Here is a 19,417-nt window from a genome sequence, read left to right as displayed (position 1 = left end):
TCTTTAGCCTGTGTGTTTTTGTTTCGTTCGCTCGGCAGGTTTGCAGCGTGAAGCTCGTGTTTTTATTACCATTTTGTAGAAATTACTTCGAATAATTTTGCATTCGTTCACAATTGTCTTACGGCAGTCGGGCTAAGCCCCAATCCCTATCCCCAACGAGGTGTCACAGCTTGCCACGCAAATTGTTCCAATATGCTCCAGCTATTGACAACTGAAGTTAACTTTATGCTGCGCTACGGCACAGTGTATTGTTCGCATGGACAATGGATTCCAAATTGTTTTACATAATAGAAAAAGGTGCGATTCGAATCGGCGCTTAATTGCCAACAATGAGTCTAATATCATCTAATATCATTATGCATACGATGTATACATCGTCTGCTGTCATGGCTACGATATCGACTGTATACTGTACATCGTAGACCGTATATCGTGTATTGCGTTTCGTGAACCGCATATCATATATTCTATATCGTATATGTAGGTAGCATATAATATATCGTTTATCGGATATCATATATCGTATATTCTACATTGAATATTGTATACTGTTTATCGTATATCGTACATCGTATAGATCGTATATCTTATATCAAATATAGTGTATTGGCTATTGCCAAGGCTCTACTAGTATTTTTCGTTTACTAACAACTAACTAAAAAAAAAAAAATTATAACGGCATCTTTGTACTCCACTTCCATTTTATTGATACTCGAATTTTGTTAATTTTTTCAGGCTAAACATGTATGAATTGATAAATATTTGTGTGTTTCAGGAATCCTTACCGTGAGAATGTGACTCAGAATGAACATGACCATGAACACGTTCTGTGAGTGCATTAACATAAACTCTATCGGTTAGTATTACGACTTCTCTGTTTTGAACTGGATCGCATATTCCCATTTACGCCACATGTGCAATGACCTTTTTGGGGAGTTTTGGATTTCGATTTTGGAGTAGCTGGGCAATCGTTCGGCTTGGAACGCACCGGCTGAGGCGTTGGCGGCTCACAGTTTTCTGGCCTCGAATTGACAAGCTCTTCGAAAGGTGCATAGTTATCCATTGAATCAAAGCCGTGGTATGAGCCACTTGCATCCTGCGTCTTATTGGTGGATTGAAGAGACGGCCCAAAGCTGGGCGCAGTGATGTCCGAGATCGCCGATTCAGGAGGAGATTGACTGATGGCTGTACTCTCGAACTCTGGCATCGATATGTCATTTATGGAGTGAATGCTCTTCTTACCCGCATTCGAGTCCCGTTTTTTGCTGTCCTGCGCATCTGCTGCACCTTGTCCAGAAGTCGAAGACTTCTTAGCCTCTACATCTGCCGTAGTTGGGCATGTACAATCGCTTGGCGACTGTTCACCTTGACTGTTCCGCCGACCGGATAGAGCACTACTCTCGCCTCTCTTCATACTAGGCGATGAATTCGTAGCTCTTGCATTGCTCTTGTCAAGCTGTCTCCGTTCCGAGGCATTGCCCTCCACAGCGCATACATCGCTGCAAAACATTTCACATGGCTCACTCACATCCATAATATTTGACTCCACATTCGAGTAATGCGAGTCCATGCCCGACGGTGCGCTCACATCCGCCAAATGTTGACTAGCTTCCCTTAATCGCTCAGACACAATCCTACCGAATCTCGAGGTATTGGCCAATATTGATGGCTCTGTAATATTCTCGATGTTCTCGCAGTTCAAAGTGCAGGTGGTGACTCGGGTGGTTTGCTTGGACTGCGAACGACTTATGCCATTCGCATTCGAGCACAAAGTCGAAAATTGTGATTCCATTCCCGATGGTGCGCTCACATCCGCTAGACATTGGCTTTCCTCCTTTAGTCGATCCGTAGCCACTTGACCATACATCGTGCTATTGGCCATCATCGATGGCTCTGTAATATTTTCCAAGTTGCAGTTGGTGTATCGGCTGCCTTGTTTCGACTGGGAACGACTTTTGTTGCTACCTGAATATTCAGTTGGGTAAGGCATGCTGTGCGGACCTCTAGAGTCCTGTTGGCCATCACAGCAGTCCAGCCGGCTATTGGCCATTGAGGGCGCTGATATGTCGCAGATATTTTGTTGGCTGATGCAAGGAAAACTACGAACTTGTCGTGCCGCCGTGCCGCTGTATACAGAATTGCTCGAATTAGCTGTCGGTATCTGATATATACTCTTCATGGCCTGACTGTTGAACCCAAAGCTGGGAGCACTCTCGTCATCCAGAGCATCGCATTCGTATGACGGATCAGGGCGTGGCCTGCGCAAATTGCCTGTTGATTCAAAGACCGGTGCGCTAATGTTCCACAGCTCCTGTGTGTTGCCACTGCGACCAAAGGAGGGCGGTGTCACATTGCTCAGACACTCGCTAGTCATTGGCATTTCTCGCCGACTCGAAGTACTGACTGTGGAAATGTTGGCAAACGATGGCATTGTTATGTTTTGAAGGCATTCACTTTGTGCTCGGCAAGAGTTATTCATTATCGGGGATTGCTGAACTCGGGAATTGGGGCCCTGCGATTGACTTCGTCCCATACTCCTGGAAGTCATGGTCCCGAATCCACTGCTGTTGTAAGAAGGCGCCGATATGTCACAGATTTGTTGGGACTGCATTGTCGGACAGTGAGCGCATGAAGCACCAGATACACCAAAGGAGGGCATACTAACGTCCTGTAAACACTCCCTAGTGCCTGGGCTACCGCGCATCGAACGCTGCTGTCGGCTCAGTGTTCGTGCTCTCGAGGCGCCCGATACATCCGCGAATGAAGGCATGCTCATGTCCTGCAGCTGACATTGATCTGAACGATTCTGGATAGATCTTTGCATGACTTGTGGCGACCTAGACCTAGTGAACGATGGTGCGCTCACATCGTTCAGGCACTCTGACGGCATGGTCTGCTGTCGCCGCGATGAGCCAGATACTTCCGCAAACGACGGCATGCTCACGTCGTATAAGCACTCATTGGTCATTGTATTTCCACGTCCACTGCTTGCGTATGATACAGCAGAGATGTCACAGATATTTTGGGAGGGTATCGAACGCTGCTGTTGCTGCTGGATGGGAGTACGCGGCCTAGACGCACCCGATATTCCACCAAATGATGGCATACTGACATCCATTATGTAGCCATTACTCATGTCTCCTGTACCCAAATTGCAGGCATTCGAGGCTGCCATTTGCTGTCGTTGTGAAGGTCCGCGGGAAATGCTCTGTGCAAAGGAGGGTGCACTGACATCGTTCAAGCATTCGGAAGTACAAGTGATTGGCCTTGAACACTCCGAGGGCGCACCATATGACGGCATTGATATATCATTCAAACATTCATTTGTCAGTCCTCCAGTTCCGCAGCTATCCAATGATGGGGCGGAGATATCACAGATATTCTGAGAGGTCATCATTTGCTGCTTTCGTTTTGGAGTTTGCCCTCTTGCAGCTAGAGAGCTTCGGCATGATGGCATGCTGGTATTTTCAATACATTCAGCCGTACTATTCATTCGTCCACGACGAGACGCTGGCGTTGAGCTCTTACAAACAGTCTTCGTTGTTATCGATCGCTTCTGACGTATTGGAGTTTTCGCTTTTGAGGATCCCGATACTTCGCCGCAGGTAGGCATGCTTATTTCATCTATGATCTCAGAAGTCGTCGTTGTCGTCTGACATTTTTCTCCACTATCGCTTTGCCTTGACCTTTGTCGACGTTGTGGCGACCGAGTGCGCATCGTGCTGTGCCCAAACGACGGTGCACTAATATTGTTCAAACATTCGGCCACTGAAGTCCGTTGCCTTCTGGATGATGTCGATACCCCAACACCTGATGGCATAGATACATTTTCCAAGCATTCATTATTCGATGCACAACGTCCACTGCTATTAAAAGATGGGGCTGATATATCACAGATATTCTGAGATGCCATCGACTGCTGCTGGCGTCCACTACTAGCAAAGGACGGTGCCGATACATCACAGATATTCTGAGAAGGCATCGATTGCTGTTGCTGTCGCGTCGGAGTCCTGGGTCTTGAAGCTCCAGACACTCCACCAAAAGACGGCATACTCATTTCCTCCAAAAACTGACTATAAGACACTTCTTGAGCACAGCATTCGTCATTCATTGTTCCGCGCCCACTGCTTGCAAAGGACGGTGCCGATACATCACAGATATTTTGAGAAGGCATCGATTGTTGCTGGCATTCGATGCTAGCAAAGGACGGTGCCGATACATCACAAATATTCTGGGAAGGCATCGATTGTTGCTGACGTCCACTGCTAGCAAAGGACGGTGCCGATACATCACAGATATTTTGAGAAGGCATCGATTGTTGCTGGCATTCAATGCTAGCAAAAGACGGTGCCGATACATCACAGATGTTTTGAGAAGGCATCGATTGCTGCTGGCATTCACTGCTAGCAAATGACGGAGCCGATACATCACAAATATTCTGAGAAGGCATTGATTGCTGTTGATGTCCAATACTAGCAAAGGACGGTGCTGATACATCACAGATATTTTGAGAAGGCATTGATTGCTGCTGGCATTCAATGCTAGCAAAGGACGGTGCTGAAACATCACAGATATTTTGAGAAGGCATTGATTGCTGCTGACGTCCACTACTAGCGAAGGACGGTGCTGATACATCACAGATATTTTGAGAAGGCATCGATTGCTGCTGTCGTCCACTGCTTGCAAAGGACGGTGCTGATACATCACAGATATTTTGAGAAGGCATCGATTGTTGCTGTCGTCCACTGCTAGCAAAGGACGGTGCTGATACATCACAAATATTCTGGGAAGCCATCGATTGTTGCTGACGTCCACTACTAGCGAAGGACGGTGCTGATACATCACAGATATTTTGAGAAGGCATCGATTGCTGCTGTCGTCCACTGCTTGCAAAGGACGGTGCTGATACATCACAGATATTTTGAGAAGGCATCGATTGTTGCTGTCGTCCACTGCTAGCAAAGGACGGTGCTGATACATCACAAATATTCTGGGAAGGCATCGATTGTTGCTGACGTCCACTGCTAGCAAAGGACGGTGCCGATACATCACAAATATTCTGGGAAGCCATCGATTGTTGCTGACGTCCACTGCTAGCAAAGGACGGTGCCGATACATCACAGATATTTTGAGAAGGCATCGATTGCTGCTGTCGTCCACTGCTTGCAAAGGACGGTGCTGATACATCACAGATATTTTGAGAAGGCATCGATTGCTGCTGTCGTCCACTGCTTGCAAAGGACGGTGCTGATACATCACAGATATTTTGAGAAGGCATCGATTGCTGCTGTCGTCCACTGCTTGCAAAGGACGGTGCTGATACATCACAGATATTTTGAGATGCCATTGATTGTTGTTGCTGCCATGTTGGAGTCCTGGGCCTTGAAGATCCTGATACTCCACCGAAAGAGGGCATACTCACTTCTTCCAAACACTGACTATAACAGACCTCTTTACCCGAATATTCGTTACTGATTCTTCCGCGTCCACTGCCAGCAAAGGACGGTGCCGATACATCACAGATATTCTGGGAAGGCATCGATTGCTGTTGCTGTCGCGTCGGAGTCCTGGGTCTTGAAGCTCCTGACACTCCACCAAACGACGGCATACTCATTTCCTCTATAAACTGGCTATAAGACACCTCTCTACCACTGTTTCCATAGGAGGGCTGGGTGACATCATCTAAGCATTCGTTAGTCATCTGTCCCACTCGGCTACTTTCATATATTGGACCTGAGATATTACAGATATTCTGGGCTGCCATCGAGCGCTGTTGAGGCGACGGTATTCCACCTCTCGATGCACCGGATATTCCGCCAAACGAAGGCATGCTGATATCTGTCAAACACTCACTGGGCATCGGTCCTCGTGTTGAGTTTCCAAAGGACGGCATAGTTACTTGATCTAAATACTCTTGTTGATCCATTGAGCAGCAGGTCGATTGCGCAGGCATCGAATATTGTTGACGTGTCGGAGTTCGCGCTTGGGACGCACACGATACTCCACCAAATGTCGGTACACTGATATCTTCAATGAACTGATTATTTGTGGAACATTCAAACGATGGCATGGTGACTTCCTCCAAACATTCGTTTGTCATTTGTGCTCGTCCACTGTAGCCATACATTGGCATTGATATGTTCTCCAAGCATTCACCAGAGCTCGGACCCTGTCCATACGATACGTACGATGGAGCCGATGTGTCACAGATATTCTGCGATTTCATCGAACGATGCTGCATTGATCTAGCCGTAGCACCCGATGCCCCCTCGAAGGACGGCATGCTGATGTCGTCCAGAACTGTTGAGTTTAAATTACTCTGTGCTAGCATCGATCTTGGTTGGCTGCGATACACTCCACTGCGAGCAGGACTTGACCCAAACGACGGAGCACTGACGTCGTTCAGGCATTCCCCAGTCATATAGCTTGCTTGCCTATTCGATACTCTGGACATGTTGCCAAATGAAGGCATCGTTATATCTTCCAAGCGATCATGGGTAACTTGTCGTCGCGATGCACCAGAAGATCCCATATAGCTAGGCATCGAGACACTGTTCAAGCATTCATTGGTATATTGCGTTGGCTGCCGAATCGAATCACCATTCGCACCACAAATGCCACTCGGCATGGATACGTCAGCCAGGTTGCTGTCAGCGAAGGAGGGCGCACTTATATTTTCGAGGCAAGCACTTTGGTCCATCGACCTCTGAGCCATACGTGTGCTCATCGCTGGGTGGTTATTGTCATAGAATGGGGGCATTGAGATGTCTGCTAAATTCTCGCTCTGATCTGGCATATTGCAGAATTGAAGATGTCGTCCGGCGGCCGGACCCTGGCCTGGACAGCACACAGGGGTGTTATCCAAATTAGCCCCTTGATCATTGGATACCGTGCTCGTCTCCTCAACGCGACTTGTCACCTTTCCGGATTGATCCCGATGCGTCGTAATTGTGCGCACCGTGGTAGTCAAGATATTATTATTCTGTGTGCCAGAGAGTTTTCATTTAAAGTGAATGTCAACTAGTAAATTGCGAAAGTCTCTAGTCGGCGCTGACCGACTAGAAGATACCCGCCAAGAGTTGATCTTTCAAAGTTCAAATGCTAATTCAAACACAACACGGACAGCCAGACGGACGGACATGACGAAAATTGTGAATTGTGAGCACCTTTTCTCTCTCTCCCATCCCTCTCCCTCTATCTACCTCTCAATCTCGCTCTGCCGGTTACACAGATTGCCATAAAGTCAACGTAAACTTGGCATTTGGGGTAACTTTTGTACTGTTGTTACCTTTTCTGTGCTGCATGTGTCGAACTTTTGATCGGGCATTGAATATTGATCTGGATCTCGGCAATTCCCTGATGGCAATAGATCATAGTTGCAAGCGCTCAGCTGGCTAAAATCATGCACAACCCTCTGCTGTACGCTATCCGTACAGTTATTGCTATCTTTTTCACTCACACTCGAGTCAGCCGTGGTACACAATTGTGGCGGTGATACATTAGCCAGGTATTCTCCACACGAGCCAGACATTGGCGATGGCATGCTCAATTCGAACGGCGGCGCCGACACATCAGCCAAACATTCCTCTGTCAAATTGTTCACAATGGAAGTTTCGGTTGGACGATACATGGGTCTACGCGGCTGGGCCATCCGCATCGCATTCAGTGCCTCAGCGTCAGTTTCATCTAAAAATCGTTTGGAATGGTCAGTTTGGTTCTGAATACTCTAAGCAGCTCTACGGACATGTCATGTTGCGAAACATGCGCGGATTACGCCATTCCTCGTTGCCGGTCAAACCAAATTCCCGGGGATCATATTTACGCGGTTGTCCACAGTATCCGGGATATAAATGCTCTGGCGTATTCACTAAGTCATTTTGTGTCGACTGTCCGCTGGGCGTTTTACAGTGCGGATTTGACATGGTCACATGCGATGCTTCCAAAGAATTTTGCTATTGAGTTTTAGCCTGAAAAAACCAAAAAAATACGAATCCTTTGTCAGTCGAAATTTGTGCTGAGTTGAAGTGTTTGGCAGTACTCGAACTGAGCAGAGGAGCCTACTACAAGCTCCATACATTCTCTGCTGATCGCCTTGCTCTACCGTTCTTTGTAAGGCATATCAATTAGGCAATCAATCGTAGTCAATTAGAGTCACTCGGTTTAATACTTAGTCATTGTATCGCTCACGGTCAGTCGATCCGAGTCAATAGAATTCAGTCAGACTCAGCTGAAGTCAATCAGCCTAGTCAGCTTGTCAATCCGAGTCAAGCAGACGTGCTCAATGCAGTTACTCAGTCAGTTATCTGTCAGTCAATCAGTCAGGCTTTATCAGTCGAGTCAGACATTCAATCAGAGTTAATGATAGCCAATAAGTTAGTTAAAGTCAGTCAGTACTTTAGAGTCCATCTAAGTTAATCAATCGGCCTCATCCAGTCCAGATTCATTTACTCAGTCAGTCTCGGAGTCAGTCACAGTCAATCTGCCTAATGAACCCCTCTACTCCTCATTCATTCAGAGTCAGTTGGATTCCATCAGTCAGCCAGTGTCTCAGTCATTTCATCAGTCAGTCAGGCATTCCCGTTGGCTACCACAAATCCAATTAATAGGTGAATAGTTTTTCATTTCTTTTATTTTTTTCCCCTCAGGCACTTCATTTACAGTTTTCTTAAACTTGATTGGCTTTTAGATGCCTGACTAGCATCCAATTCTTGAGAGCTTGTCTACGTCGTGTGCGTGTTTGTGTGTGTGTTTGTGTGTGTTTAGTGGTCGGCTTGTGGGCTGGCAAGGCGTCACACGAAACCGCTTTCATTTCCGCTAAACACAATTGCATCATTAGCGATGCAATCTCCGTTACTTAACGTAACCGCAACATGCCGGAAATGAAATCCGAGGCAAGCTGGCGCGCCCAGCGCTAAGCTCGCTAAACTTTTCCAACGGTGAACGACTCGACAAGTGCGCCAAGCAAAGCGCAATGAAAAATAGCAAAAAATACAACAACAGCAACAGCAACAAAATGAAAGAGAACCATAGGAAAGTAGTACGAAAAATAAAGGTGGCGCAACAAAAAGGAAATATGACGTCTCCGTGTGGCATAGTCAAAGAGCAACTCGACTCGAGTCCAGCAGCCACTCGCACAAGGCCAAAAAGGAAAGCAGCCGGAAAGCAAACGAAATGATGCTGCTGCGCACAAATAATCGAATAATGCCATACCTGCCATCATATGCCCACGACCGTCCGTGCGACGCAGGCGAGGGGCAGGGGTGGTCGCTGCCGGCCAGCCGGGGCGAGCAGCGCCCACACGGTGACAAAGGCGGCGACGCGACGGTTACGCGGTGTCGCTTCATTGGGCTTGATGCATATACTTGAGCAAATATTTGAGCAGGCACACTGACGCGAGGGCTGCCTAAGAAGTATAAGAGTATACGATGTATCCATTCTGCATTTGCAATGGGGCATATTAGTTCATTCCACTATGTTACATTTAATAAATATGCTTTGCACATCCCTCACTTACCTCAGTTGCGCACATAACTTCGAGCTACCCTCGCAACATTCACTTAATATGGTGTCAAATGAAATGTTTTCTCTTTAGCTGCGAAGGTGCAGGCAATCAGCTAGATATTTGCATATGCACACACATCCTTTCAAGCTGCAGATCTTCAGACTAAACGGGCCACGCCTCCGCCTCTAAGGCCCCCATCTTCAAAATGGCCGGCGGTACGGCGCTGAATGGAGATGGAGCCATCACGTTAGCTGAGTGTACCTCAGGTGACTGACATCATATTCATGCACACGTCTCCTCTGGGTCAGGCGGGCGAGTGGAGCGGGCCGGCTGCCAGAAAGGAGCTCGCACAAAAGAGTTGCCAAGCCTCAAGGCCACAGACATTGGTAGGCGGAGCAGCAGAAGAATAAGGCAAAAGGAGCAGGAGCAGGAGAAGGAGGAGGCGGGCGGGTGGCAGGGCGACAAAGTTTGGTAAACGTTTAGCTTGCTTACTTTTCAATTTGAATATGCCTCGTTCGCCGGCCGCTCTGTTTGACTCCAGTGGGTGGCTGGGTGGCTGGGCGCTCATGGGTGGGGCTAATGGAGCATGACAGCATAATGCAATGCAATAATACAAAGAGCTTTCCTTTGCTTAAGCTTCAAGGCGATTAGCAAACATTTAAAAAGAAAATAAGAAAGTATTGCCACATCGAAGTCAGCTCCCCGAAAAGTTATAGCAGTACTGTAATAATGATATCATTAACTTAATTATGACGTTAATTTGTATTTTTACTTAGTATTAATTTAAGAAAATTATAAAATTCAATGCATTTCATATAAGTATATTCATATATATTTATAGAGTCGAGCAAAATATTTGAAGAAAATAAAAATTAATTATATAAAAAAGAAAATTAATTTTTTGAGCTATTCTTTTATACCATATCCATATGTATATACTAAAAATATATAAGTACAAATACATATTTATGTGTAAGCAAACTGACAGATATTAAATTTCATTTGTAATATATTTAAAAGGTATAAACAAGGCTAGTACAGTATTACATATGTATGTAAATTATATAAGATACAAAAATATATTTACTTCATATTTTAAAGACGTGCTGCCGTTATTTTCTTAAAGTATTTAAAGCTAATCCAAAAGAGGGTTTTTCTTTAAATGGTAAATTTTAGCGTGGAAATTTTGCATTAAATAAAGGTGAATAAAAAGAGGTATTAAATTTGGGACAAAGCGCCATCTAGCGGTAAGCTTTGTAAGCTTGAGCTTTTTCGAATTGAAAACAGACTCTGTTAGCGGCAGCTGTTAACAACGGCGAGTCCTGTAAAACAGCTTTTATTGAAAGCTGTTCTAAAACAGCAAAGAAAATGTTAACTTAACAGTTAAGCAACAGCAAATGTGGCGAACAGCAAAAAGTTTGTTTTTCAAAAAGAAATACGTTAATAATACTATGAGTTAATTTTTGTAAGAATATCTAGTTAATTGAAATGCTATTAACATTGGCTACGTGTCTTAGCCATGGCAACAGTTAAGGCCACAACAAACGCGGTTGCCCCGGGCAACGAGGCGGCCAAATCAGCTGACGGCCTCAGTGGCTGGTAAACAAAACAATTGAAGTCGTGTGAAAATCCACATCCAAAATAGAGTTGAAACTGTTAAAGCTATTCAAATCAGATCTGGAGGCCGAACCATGTGCTAAATGGGCCAGCTGCACTGCTTGCCACGCTGGTGCTGCTCCTGCTGCTCCTGCTCCTGCTGCTGCTGTGAGGGGACGCCGCAGCGGCCGGCGACAGCGCGCTTCAAGCTGCTGCTGCTGGGCGTCGCGGGCAGCGGCAAAACGCAGCTGGGGCATCTGCTCAGCGGGGAGGAGCGCGACGCGAACGACATGGCCGCCACGAATGGCGTTCGCTGCTTTCGAGTGACGCATCCGGAGTCGAGTCTGCTGCTGACCGAGGTGGGCGGCAGCGCGGATATGCAGCGCATCTGGCAGCACTACTTTGCCACCTGCCACGCCCTCGTCTATTGCTTCGATCTGAGCGCCAGCTACGAGCAGCTCCTGGGCAGCTTTGAGCTGCTGCGGCGCTGCCTGCAGCATGCCACGCTGCGCGGCAAGCCCGTGCTGCTCGTCGCCACGCGGCACAGCGACGCCGTGCAGCTGTACGACGTGGAGCATGCCTTCGATCTCGAGCAGCTGAGCCGCGCCTCTGGCTGCCCACTGCACATCTGCCACATGGCCGGCGAGGAGCTGCAGCTGGGCGTGGCCTGGCTGCGACGCCAGCTGCAGGAGCAGGCGCCAGCGCTGGATCAGCGCATCAAATACGATGTTAACATGCAGGTACGGGCTCACGATCTTTATCTCTCTATCTCTACTTTTCTCTCTCTCTCTCTGTCTCTCTTCCTCTCTACTTATTTATCTTTCTCTCACTGTAGCTAGCAGTCTTTTTATCGCTTTCGATTTGCGTCTACTTTTATTCAGGCATATTTCTCTTTCACTTACTCCCTCACTCTCTCTCTCGCTCTCTTTCTCTCTCTCTCTGTCATTCTGATAGAGAATCTTTCTTTTCCTACTGCCTCTACTTTATCTCTGTTTTTCGTTCGCCCTATTTCTGACCTTTTCTCTATCTTTATCCTATTCTCTTTCTCTTTTCAATGCTCTCTCTTCCGTTCATTCTCTCTCTCTCTCTCTTTCTACCTCTCGTGACACTCTTTTTTCCTTCTGGCAATTCTCTAGCTTTAATTTTCTTTCATTTCATCTCTTCTTCTTACATTGGAATTTCCTCATCTCTCTCCTTCTCTTCCCACATTACTTTATCCTTATTTCTATTTCTTTCTGTTCCACCATTTCACTCTTTCAGCACTCTCCTGTTCATCAACAATATAATCCACTCACTCTCACTTCCTTTCTCTCTCTCTCTCTCTTTCTCTCTCTGTCTCCCTCTCTCATGTTTCCAACAGTCGTGGGAGCGACGCAATCGCGCTCTGCTCTCCAACGGTAAACTGGCTCAGCCGCATCGCCAGCGCTTTCGACGTCGTCATAGAAAGGTAAGGCTACACATTCGATCGACTCTATTGCTCTCTCGCTCACACCGCTTTCTCTTCTCTCTCTCTCTCTCTCTCTCTGCAGCTGTGGCCCATCCAAATGGCTGGTGACGTCACGCAGCCGCGTCCATCAACGGCGCCGGCCGCCATTTTTTCAGTGCGCCCATGAAATCTGCCTTCGATGCAATGTTCAGCAAAATGTGCCAAAGATCCATTTTTTTTCCCGTCATAGGATTACAATTGTAATAAATACTAAAGCAATAAGATCTCTTTTTTTTTTAATAAATAAATAGTAAATGCCTGTAAATTCTGCAATATCTGAGGTAAAGTGTTCGAGCATATAGCATATATACGATTTTAAAGGTGCTGCGGCATCAAATTGCTGCATTTGGCATCCAGCAGCATGAGCTAGTTAGCTGGTTAGCTGGTTAGCGGGCGGATGCTTGCAGATTCTCCCACCCGGCTAGCTGCCAGACGATGATGTATTGCAGCGCAGCAATAAGTAAACCACAAGAACACCTCGCACACACACACACACATGCACAGGCAGATTCAAACAATTACAAACACCAACACAGATTGCAAGAGTGAGAGAGAGAGAGAGAGAGAGAGAGAGAGAGAGCTTGAGGAAGAGGAAGGGGAAGGGAAAGGGAGGTACGTAGAGCGCCGTTGACATTGATGATTGCGGCTCGTCGTCGTCGACGGCGGCGGCGGCGGCTTTATTGTTGCCGTTGGTGTCTGGAGGCGCTCGAACGTGTGCTCATAATAATCCCGATATATAAGCCAGCAAAAAAAACTCGCCAAGGCAAACACACACGCAAACACACACACACACACATATAAATAGAACATGTGTCGCCGTGTGTTGTTACGAAAAGTGTAAAATAAGCATCAATCATCGCTTATTCGAGTTGTCATCAATCACACACACGTTGCACACACACACACACACATATACGCGCAGGCAGAGCAAAAAGTACAACAACATGAAGCAACAAGCGCCGTTATCCTTAGTGGTTAGCTCTTGTCGAGCGTCGGCCCCCTCTCGTTCGCTACCTCCCTCCCTCCCTCCCTCACTCGCTCGCTCGTTCGCTTAGCGTTTACAAATTTGCTGCAGCCTTTAAATTTGCAACCCCTTTGCCTGGACACAGCCGACGTCCGGCCCTTGGCACTACCCCGGGCCCTAGCTGCAGCCCTATATCTAATCAGCTTTGCGGCAGTTATTAAATCATCAGGTTGCACGATCGGGCGCCCATCCGCTGTCACATGTCTGTCAACAGTCAGCAAAGGACACTACAACAACAACAACAACAATAACAACCCGAAAAAAAAATTGGTGTAAATTTATAGGCGAGGGTAGGCTGAAGGGTTTGCAATTTAGAGACTATGTATTTATATATGGAATAAGTCTTAGATATTTATATATAGTTTTTCTTTTAGATTTTATGTTGAACTTAAATTTAAGAATATTTTGTAGGAAATTCTGCGAGGGGTGTCTGAAAAGTCACTGTAATAAAATTCATGCAAATGATCATTTTTATATATTTATTAATAATTTTCTTACTAAGATTTTTGTGGGCAACTGAGAAAAATCATATATCACATAGGCGAAAGCAGATTGATAAGTTTTCAGACTAAGAAATGCTGCAACAAATATAATATTTATATGAATTTTCATTTTAAATTGCCTCTTAAGATATTTCCTTCATATATCTCTGCTTAGACAAGGGTAGTTTGAAAGATAAGCAAATATATTTATACATATATGCTTAAATATTCGACTTATATATACTATAGCACATACATATAATAATATTTTTTTAGCTGGCAATTTGTTAAACACATCTCGCATGTGCTTGCATACGTTTGTATGTATTGTGCGTAACCAAATATGCTTCGCCCTGGCCCTCTGCGTGTGTCAAGGCGGAAAATAAAGATTTAATCGGCATTTACGTATAATATTTTTAGGTTTTTATGATAATGCGCTCTTCTTCTTCTTCTCCCTCTTTTACTTTTTTCTTTTTTTGTGCAGATATGAAACTCAACGAGCGACCCTTCAAACGATTGAGCCTGTCATTTGTGCGTGTGTGTGTGTGTGTGTGTGTGTAGAAACCGTGCTCAAAGCCAAAGAATGGAACATGCGAACTTTTATACATTTCGAGCGGTAGTTGATAAAGAAAAAGTATTTTATGTCCCTCTCTGGACGCAGCCAAAATGAGGAGGTGGGGCACCAGGAGGACTGAGGTAACTGATTAACGTGTCCCAATATGCCCGAACATGAATCACACTTTAACTATTTGATATCGAATGCCAGAAAGCAAAGATACAAAAATATAGAAGGAGAATGGAAACGAAAAAAGAGAGTTGGGCAAAGTGAGGCAGAGAGAGAGAGAGAGAGAGAGAGAGAGAGAGAGAGAGAGAGAGAGAGAGAGAGGGAGAGAGAGAGAGAGAGAGAGAGAGAGAGAGAGAGATAAAGCGAGAAGTAGTAAGATGCTGCTTGAGCAAGACAAAGAGAGCGAGAAAAGGGAAAACGACAGAAATTAGGATCAATGACAAGAAACAGGAAGAGACATAATGAGAAACGGAAAGAATATTAAATAAAGAGAGAGAGATTTATATTTATTTAGTGAAAGAGAGAGACAGAAACAACAGGAACTAATGAGGAGCAGAGAAAGGTAGCCGCTGCAGAGAATGGGGCACAAAGAGTCAATTGGAATCATTATCAAGCCATCCTCGGCTAGTTGCCATGGATCGAAGCATAACAATGGCCAGCCGAAAGGGCAACAAAAGGTGAAATGGGTTTTAATTTCAATTTGTACAACAATCCCGTTATATCAGAAAAGCTTAGGGCTGCCGCTGTTTTTATATAATTTCGTATGCGGATCTAAAAACAAAGTAGAAAACCCGAAATGCCAACGCAACTGGGCAGGCAATCAAATAAAGTCACGCCGCTTTAACATTTGCGGTCGGCAGGACAACGCGAGGGACGAAATGATGGACAGTTTTAGCAGTGGGTAACACGATATGCACACACACACACACACACACACACATACACACGGAGACACGGCCACAGAGGCACTGCAAAAGGCTGCAGGACATGTACACGAAATTAATTTGCAACGAAGGGCACGCTCTCTCTCTCTCTCTCTCACACACACACACTTTTAATCCAACATGATATGATGCTACAGCAAAATGCAAAATGTAGCCGGAGTCCAGCTGCTGAACCTGAACCTGAACCTGAATATGCCGCCACGCCCCCCACGCCACGCCACGCCGCTGACTGCTGACTGCAACAAAAATCAGAAAGCGGATTAAACGTATTCGTGAGAATTCGTCAACGATTTCACACCTGTTCGACAATCGCGCCAGCTAGTGGGTGTGTGTGTGTGTGTACGTGCGGTTGTGGGCTGTAGGCGTGGTCCGGCATAAAATGCCAATTAGAATTTCAAGTTCGCAGTCCGTTGGGCTACGCCACGCCTTTGGGCAACATCCCCGACTTTTTCGCCAACGCAAATTGTTTATCGCCTTCCGGGCGCTTTATTAACTTTACGGCTGGCCGAACTCTGACCCGTAGTCTGAGCAGGGATCTCAACTCTCTCTCTCTCCCTCTCTCTCTCATTCTGTGGTCTCTCCTGGTCAGCGGCATTTTACGGACTTTCGATTTTCATGTGTTTCAATTCGATTTGCTTTGGTTTCGGTTTCGCCACTTCATTCCGCTTTTCCTTGTTGTTGTTTTTCTCTCGCACCTTTCTGGATTCATTTCCTTCCTTTACTTCCATTTCATTCAATTTGTTGTTGCTGTTGTTTGTGAAGCCCTTTCCCTCCGGCCGAGCGGAACGCGGAAATGCACTCAAAATATTAAATGCTTCAGTAGTTTGCAATTATTGTGCGCGTTGGCCTTGTGCTTAATTTATAATACGGCTCCGGCGTGAGATTCTGCTACAGGAGTCCGCCGTAGTCGCCCAGCTGTCCGGCTGCTGACCATTCGCGCCGCTTAAATGATTGAGCATACGCACATTTTTAAAGCATTTACTTAAAGTCAATAAGATTGATGGCTAGTCGGGAGCAATACTTGAATGGAAAAATGGAGAAGGACTAACAAGCTAATATCTAAGAGTTACTAATACGGGTCAGTAGTGGGAGGGGAGATGTGCTGCCAGAGGCAGGGGCAGGGCTAGGCAGAGGTCCATGATTCGGGTAAATCGAAGTCGAAGTCGAACTCAAAGTCGAAGTCGAAGCCAAAGCAGAGGTCAAAGTTGCCCTCAAGTTGTCTGGCGCAAAACTTTCAATTGCTGCTGGGTCTTATCTTTATTATCGTCGCTTTTATTACGCTGACCATACCTAAGGAGGGGGCGTGGCCGATGCAACCGGAGCAGGGGTGTGTATTACTCATAAAGTATGTCATGTGTCATAAATGACAGATTCTTAGGCATGCTTCATTGATCCTTTTTTGGCCGCAACGCTTTTTACGATGCCACCACAGAGGCGAGCAGAGATACGGCACAAGAAGCTCTGTGTGTGTGAGGAAGTGAGAGAGCGAGAGATAGATGCTAGCTAAATTGTTGCAGTATCTGCCACGCACACACACACATACACACACACACACACACATACGAACACACACTCACACGCGCGTGTTTGAAGTTTGCTTTTGATAAATGAATGGATTTTCAAAGGCGACGTTAATGAAATACGCACACAACACGAACCACACACACACACACACACATAGCTCACACACATAGCTCACACAGAGGATGTTGGCTAGCTCAGCATGTGCTCCCTGTGCGTGTGTGTGTGTGTGTGCTTCTATATATCCTTCAATCTATCAAACTCACGTGTCCGTCGTGTCTCAATTTACTCGCTTAGTTTATGTTCAACTCGAGGAAGGCTTCTGCCTGCCTGCCTCTCTGCGTTGCCAAGTATTTTGATAGAGTCCGTTTGGCATATTTATGAAGTCAACGCAGCGGGCATTGAAAGGACACAAACAACAATGAGCAAGAGTGAGCGCCGAGCGTAAGGCGGCCAGAGAAAGATAGATATGGAGAGCTACAGAGAGGGGTGGCCATCGAAGCAATGAACCCGGTTGGCCTCTTAGCTAATGCTCTTGATTTTTGCATAGCAAAAATTCCAACGCTAGAAATTACTCTATTTGCATCGACGTAAGCGAGAAGTGGGATTGAGACATGAACAGAAGCATGTACTGCTCAGATAAACCAGTTCAATTGATTTGAATGCCGAATGAGCTACGTAGAGTATGCATAAATCTCAATTTGTTGGATTCAATTAGCAAACATGTTATCGATAATAACTGTTATCGCTGTCGATTATCGAAAGATTCCAGCCAAGCATGTGAGTGCTATGTGCATATACTAGCCTAGCTACATATGCCCATAACTTTGCTATCAACTATCGATAAATGTCATATAAGTGTTCCTGTTGTGATTATCGGCTCTTATCGATCTAAACTGTCATTTATCTTCGTTCCATTTGCTTAGATGTACTAGTGACTACTGGTATGTTAGCCACATATGAAACTATCTTCATTATCGACTATCGATAAATCTTATGTTGCTTGCAACAGCACTTAAATTAGCTTGCCACAGCTGGAACTCTCCCTCTCACTCTCACTCTGTCTCAATCTCGACCTCTTTCTCACACACTCTCTCGCTCTCTCTCGCTCTCTCTGTGTTTCACTCTCCTTATCTCTGAGGCAATCCAAAAATACTTAGCAGCCACGTCAAATGTCACTAAATAATGCAGAGAACCAATTACCAAGGCGAGGGCGAAATCAAGTGATCCCACTTGCAAATCCGCATCGCTCTTGTTGGTGTTGCAGCACTTCTCTTGGCTGCTGCTATTGTCGCTGAAGCTGAAGCTGAAGCTGTTTGGCGCTTTGTTTTCGCCTGCGGTGCCTGGGCGCTGAAAAGTATGCCACATCGAGAATCGAACCAAAAAGCAGAAGCAAAAGCAAAAGCAAAAGCAAACGCATTAAAAGCAACTTAATAATTCAGATCGAAGTCAGCAATCAGCGCCGCTGACATGTTGACAAACGACGCCGCCAACGACGCGGGCGATGCGGGCATACAGCTTACAGCACACAGCATACAAGCGGAATAAAAGTAAAAGGAGGCGTGGCTGGGCTGCGCTGCGCTGGGCGGTGGCGGGGGCAGGTCACGTGAGGATGAGGACAAGAGATTTACATTTTCAAAATCGAATGGCGACATAAGCCACCGCAAAGCAAAAGACACGCAACCACAGCCATAATGAAATCCATGATAAACAAGATAAACGAACTCAACAAAAAGTACATGGATACACACACACACACACACTGAGAGACACATATTCGCGCACACTCTATCAATATTTATGTGTGTGTCGAGAGAATATCGCACACTTGTGATATACTCTACTCAAATACATTCGTCGTATACTTAACGGAAGTTTTGACTGAATGAATCATTGAGATGAATCATATATGAATCATTGAGATGAATCATATATGAATCATTGGGATGAATCATAATTATTATATGAATCATTTAGATGAATCATATATGAATCATTAAGATGAATCATATATGAATCATTGAGATGAATCATATACGAATCATTGAGATGAATCATATATGAATCATTGAGATGAATCATATATAAATCATTGAGATGAATCATATATGAATCATTGAGATGAATCATATATGAATCATTGAGATGAATCATATATGAATCATTTAAATGAATCATATATGAATCATTGAGATGAATCATTGAGATGAATCATATATGAATCATATATGAATCATTGAGATGAATCATATATGAATCAATGAGATGAATCATATATGAATCATTGAGATGAATCA

The 19,417-nt window shown here is 45.3% G+C and overlaps 2 protein-coding genes across 3 annotated transcripts; one reads left to right on the top strand and one right to left on the bottom strand.

The window, feature by feature from the left end:
- Window positions 1–683: 683 nt before the first annotated feature.
- Window positions 684–8,064, bottom strand: LOC115565297 (uncharacterized). 2 transcript variants are annotated; one of them, XM_089263543.1, is made up of 4 exons: window positions 7,745–8,064; window positions 7,289–7,686; window positions 3,472–6,982; window positions 684–3,435 (listed from the first exon to the last, which is right to left on the bottom strand). In XM_089263543.1, the coding sequence occupies exons 1-4, from the start codon at window positions 7,920–7,922 to the stop codon at window positions 851–853; spliced, it is 6,672 nt and encodes a 2,223-aa protein (XP_089119669.1). In that variant the 5' UTR covers window positions 7,923–8,064; the 3' UTR covers window positions 684–850. The 2 variants fall into 2 exon arrangements, with proteins under 2 accessions (XP_089119669.1, XP_089119671.1); XM_089263545.1 differs by having other exon boundaries at window positions 7,460–7,686.
- Window positions 8,065–10,953: 2,889 nt separating this feature from the next.
- Window positions 10,954–12,758, top strand: LOC115565298 (ADP-ribosylation factor-like protein 2). The gene is made up of 3 exons (XM_030390380.2): window positions 10,954–11,838; window positions 12,459–12,545; window positions 12,628–12,758. The coding sequence occupies exons 1-3, from the start codon at window positions 11,203–11,205 to the stop codon at window positions 12,709–12,711; spliced, it is 807 nt and encodes a 268-aa protein (XP_030246240.1). The 5' UTR covers window positions 10,954–11,202; the 3' UTR covers window positions 12,712–12,758.
- Window positions 12,759–19,417: the final 6,659 nt, after the last annotated feature.

This window comes from Drosophila navojoa, chromosome X (genome assembly GCF_054131105.1).
Source record: "Drosophila navojoa isolate 15081-1374.11 chromosome X, UAZ_NAV_1.0, whole genome shotgun sequence".
In the NCBI taxonomy this organism is placed as follows: domain Eukaryota; kingdom Metazoa; phylum Arthropoda; class Insecta; order Diptera; family Drosophilidae; genus Drosophila; species Drosophila navojoa.
This window is presented reverse-complemented; position numbering and strand designations above follow the sequence as displayed.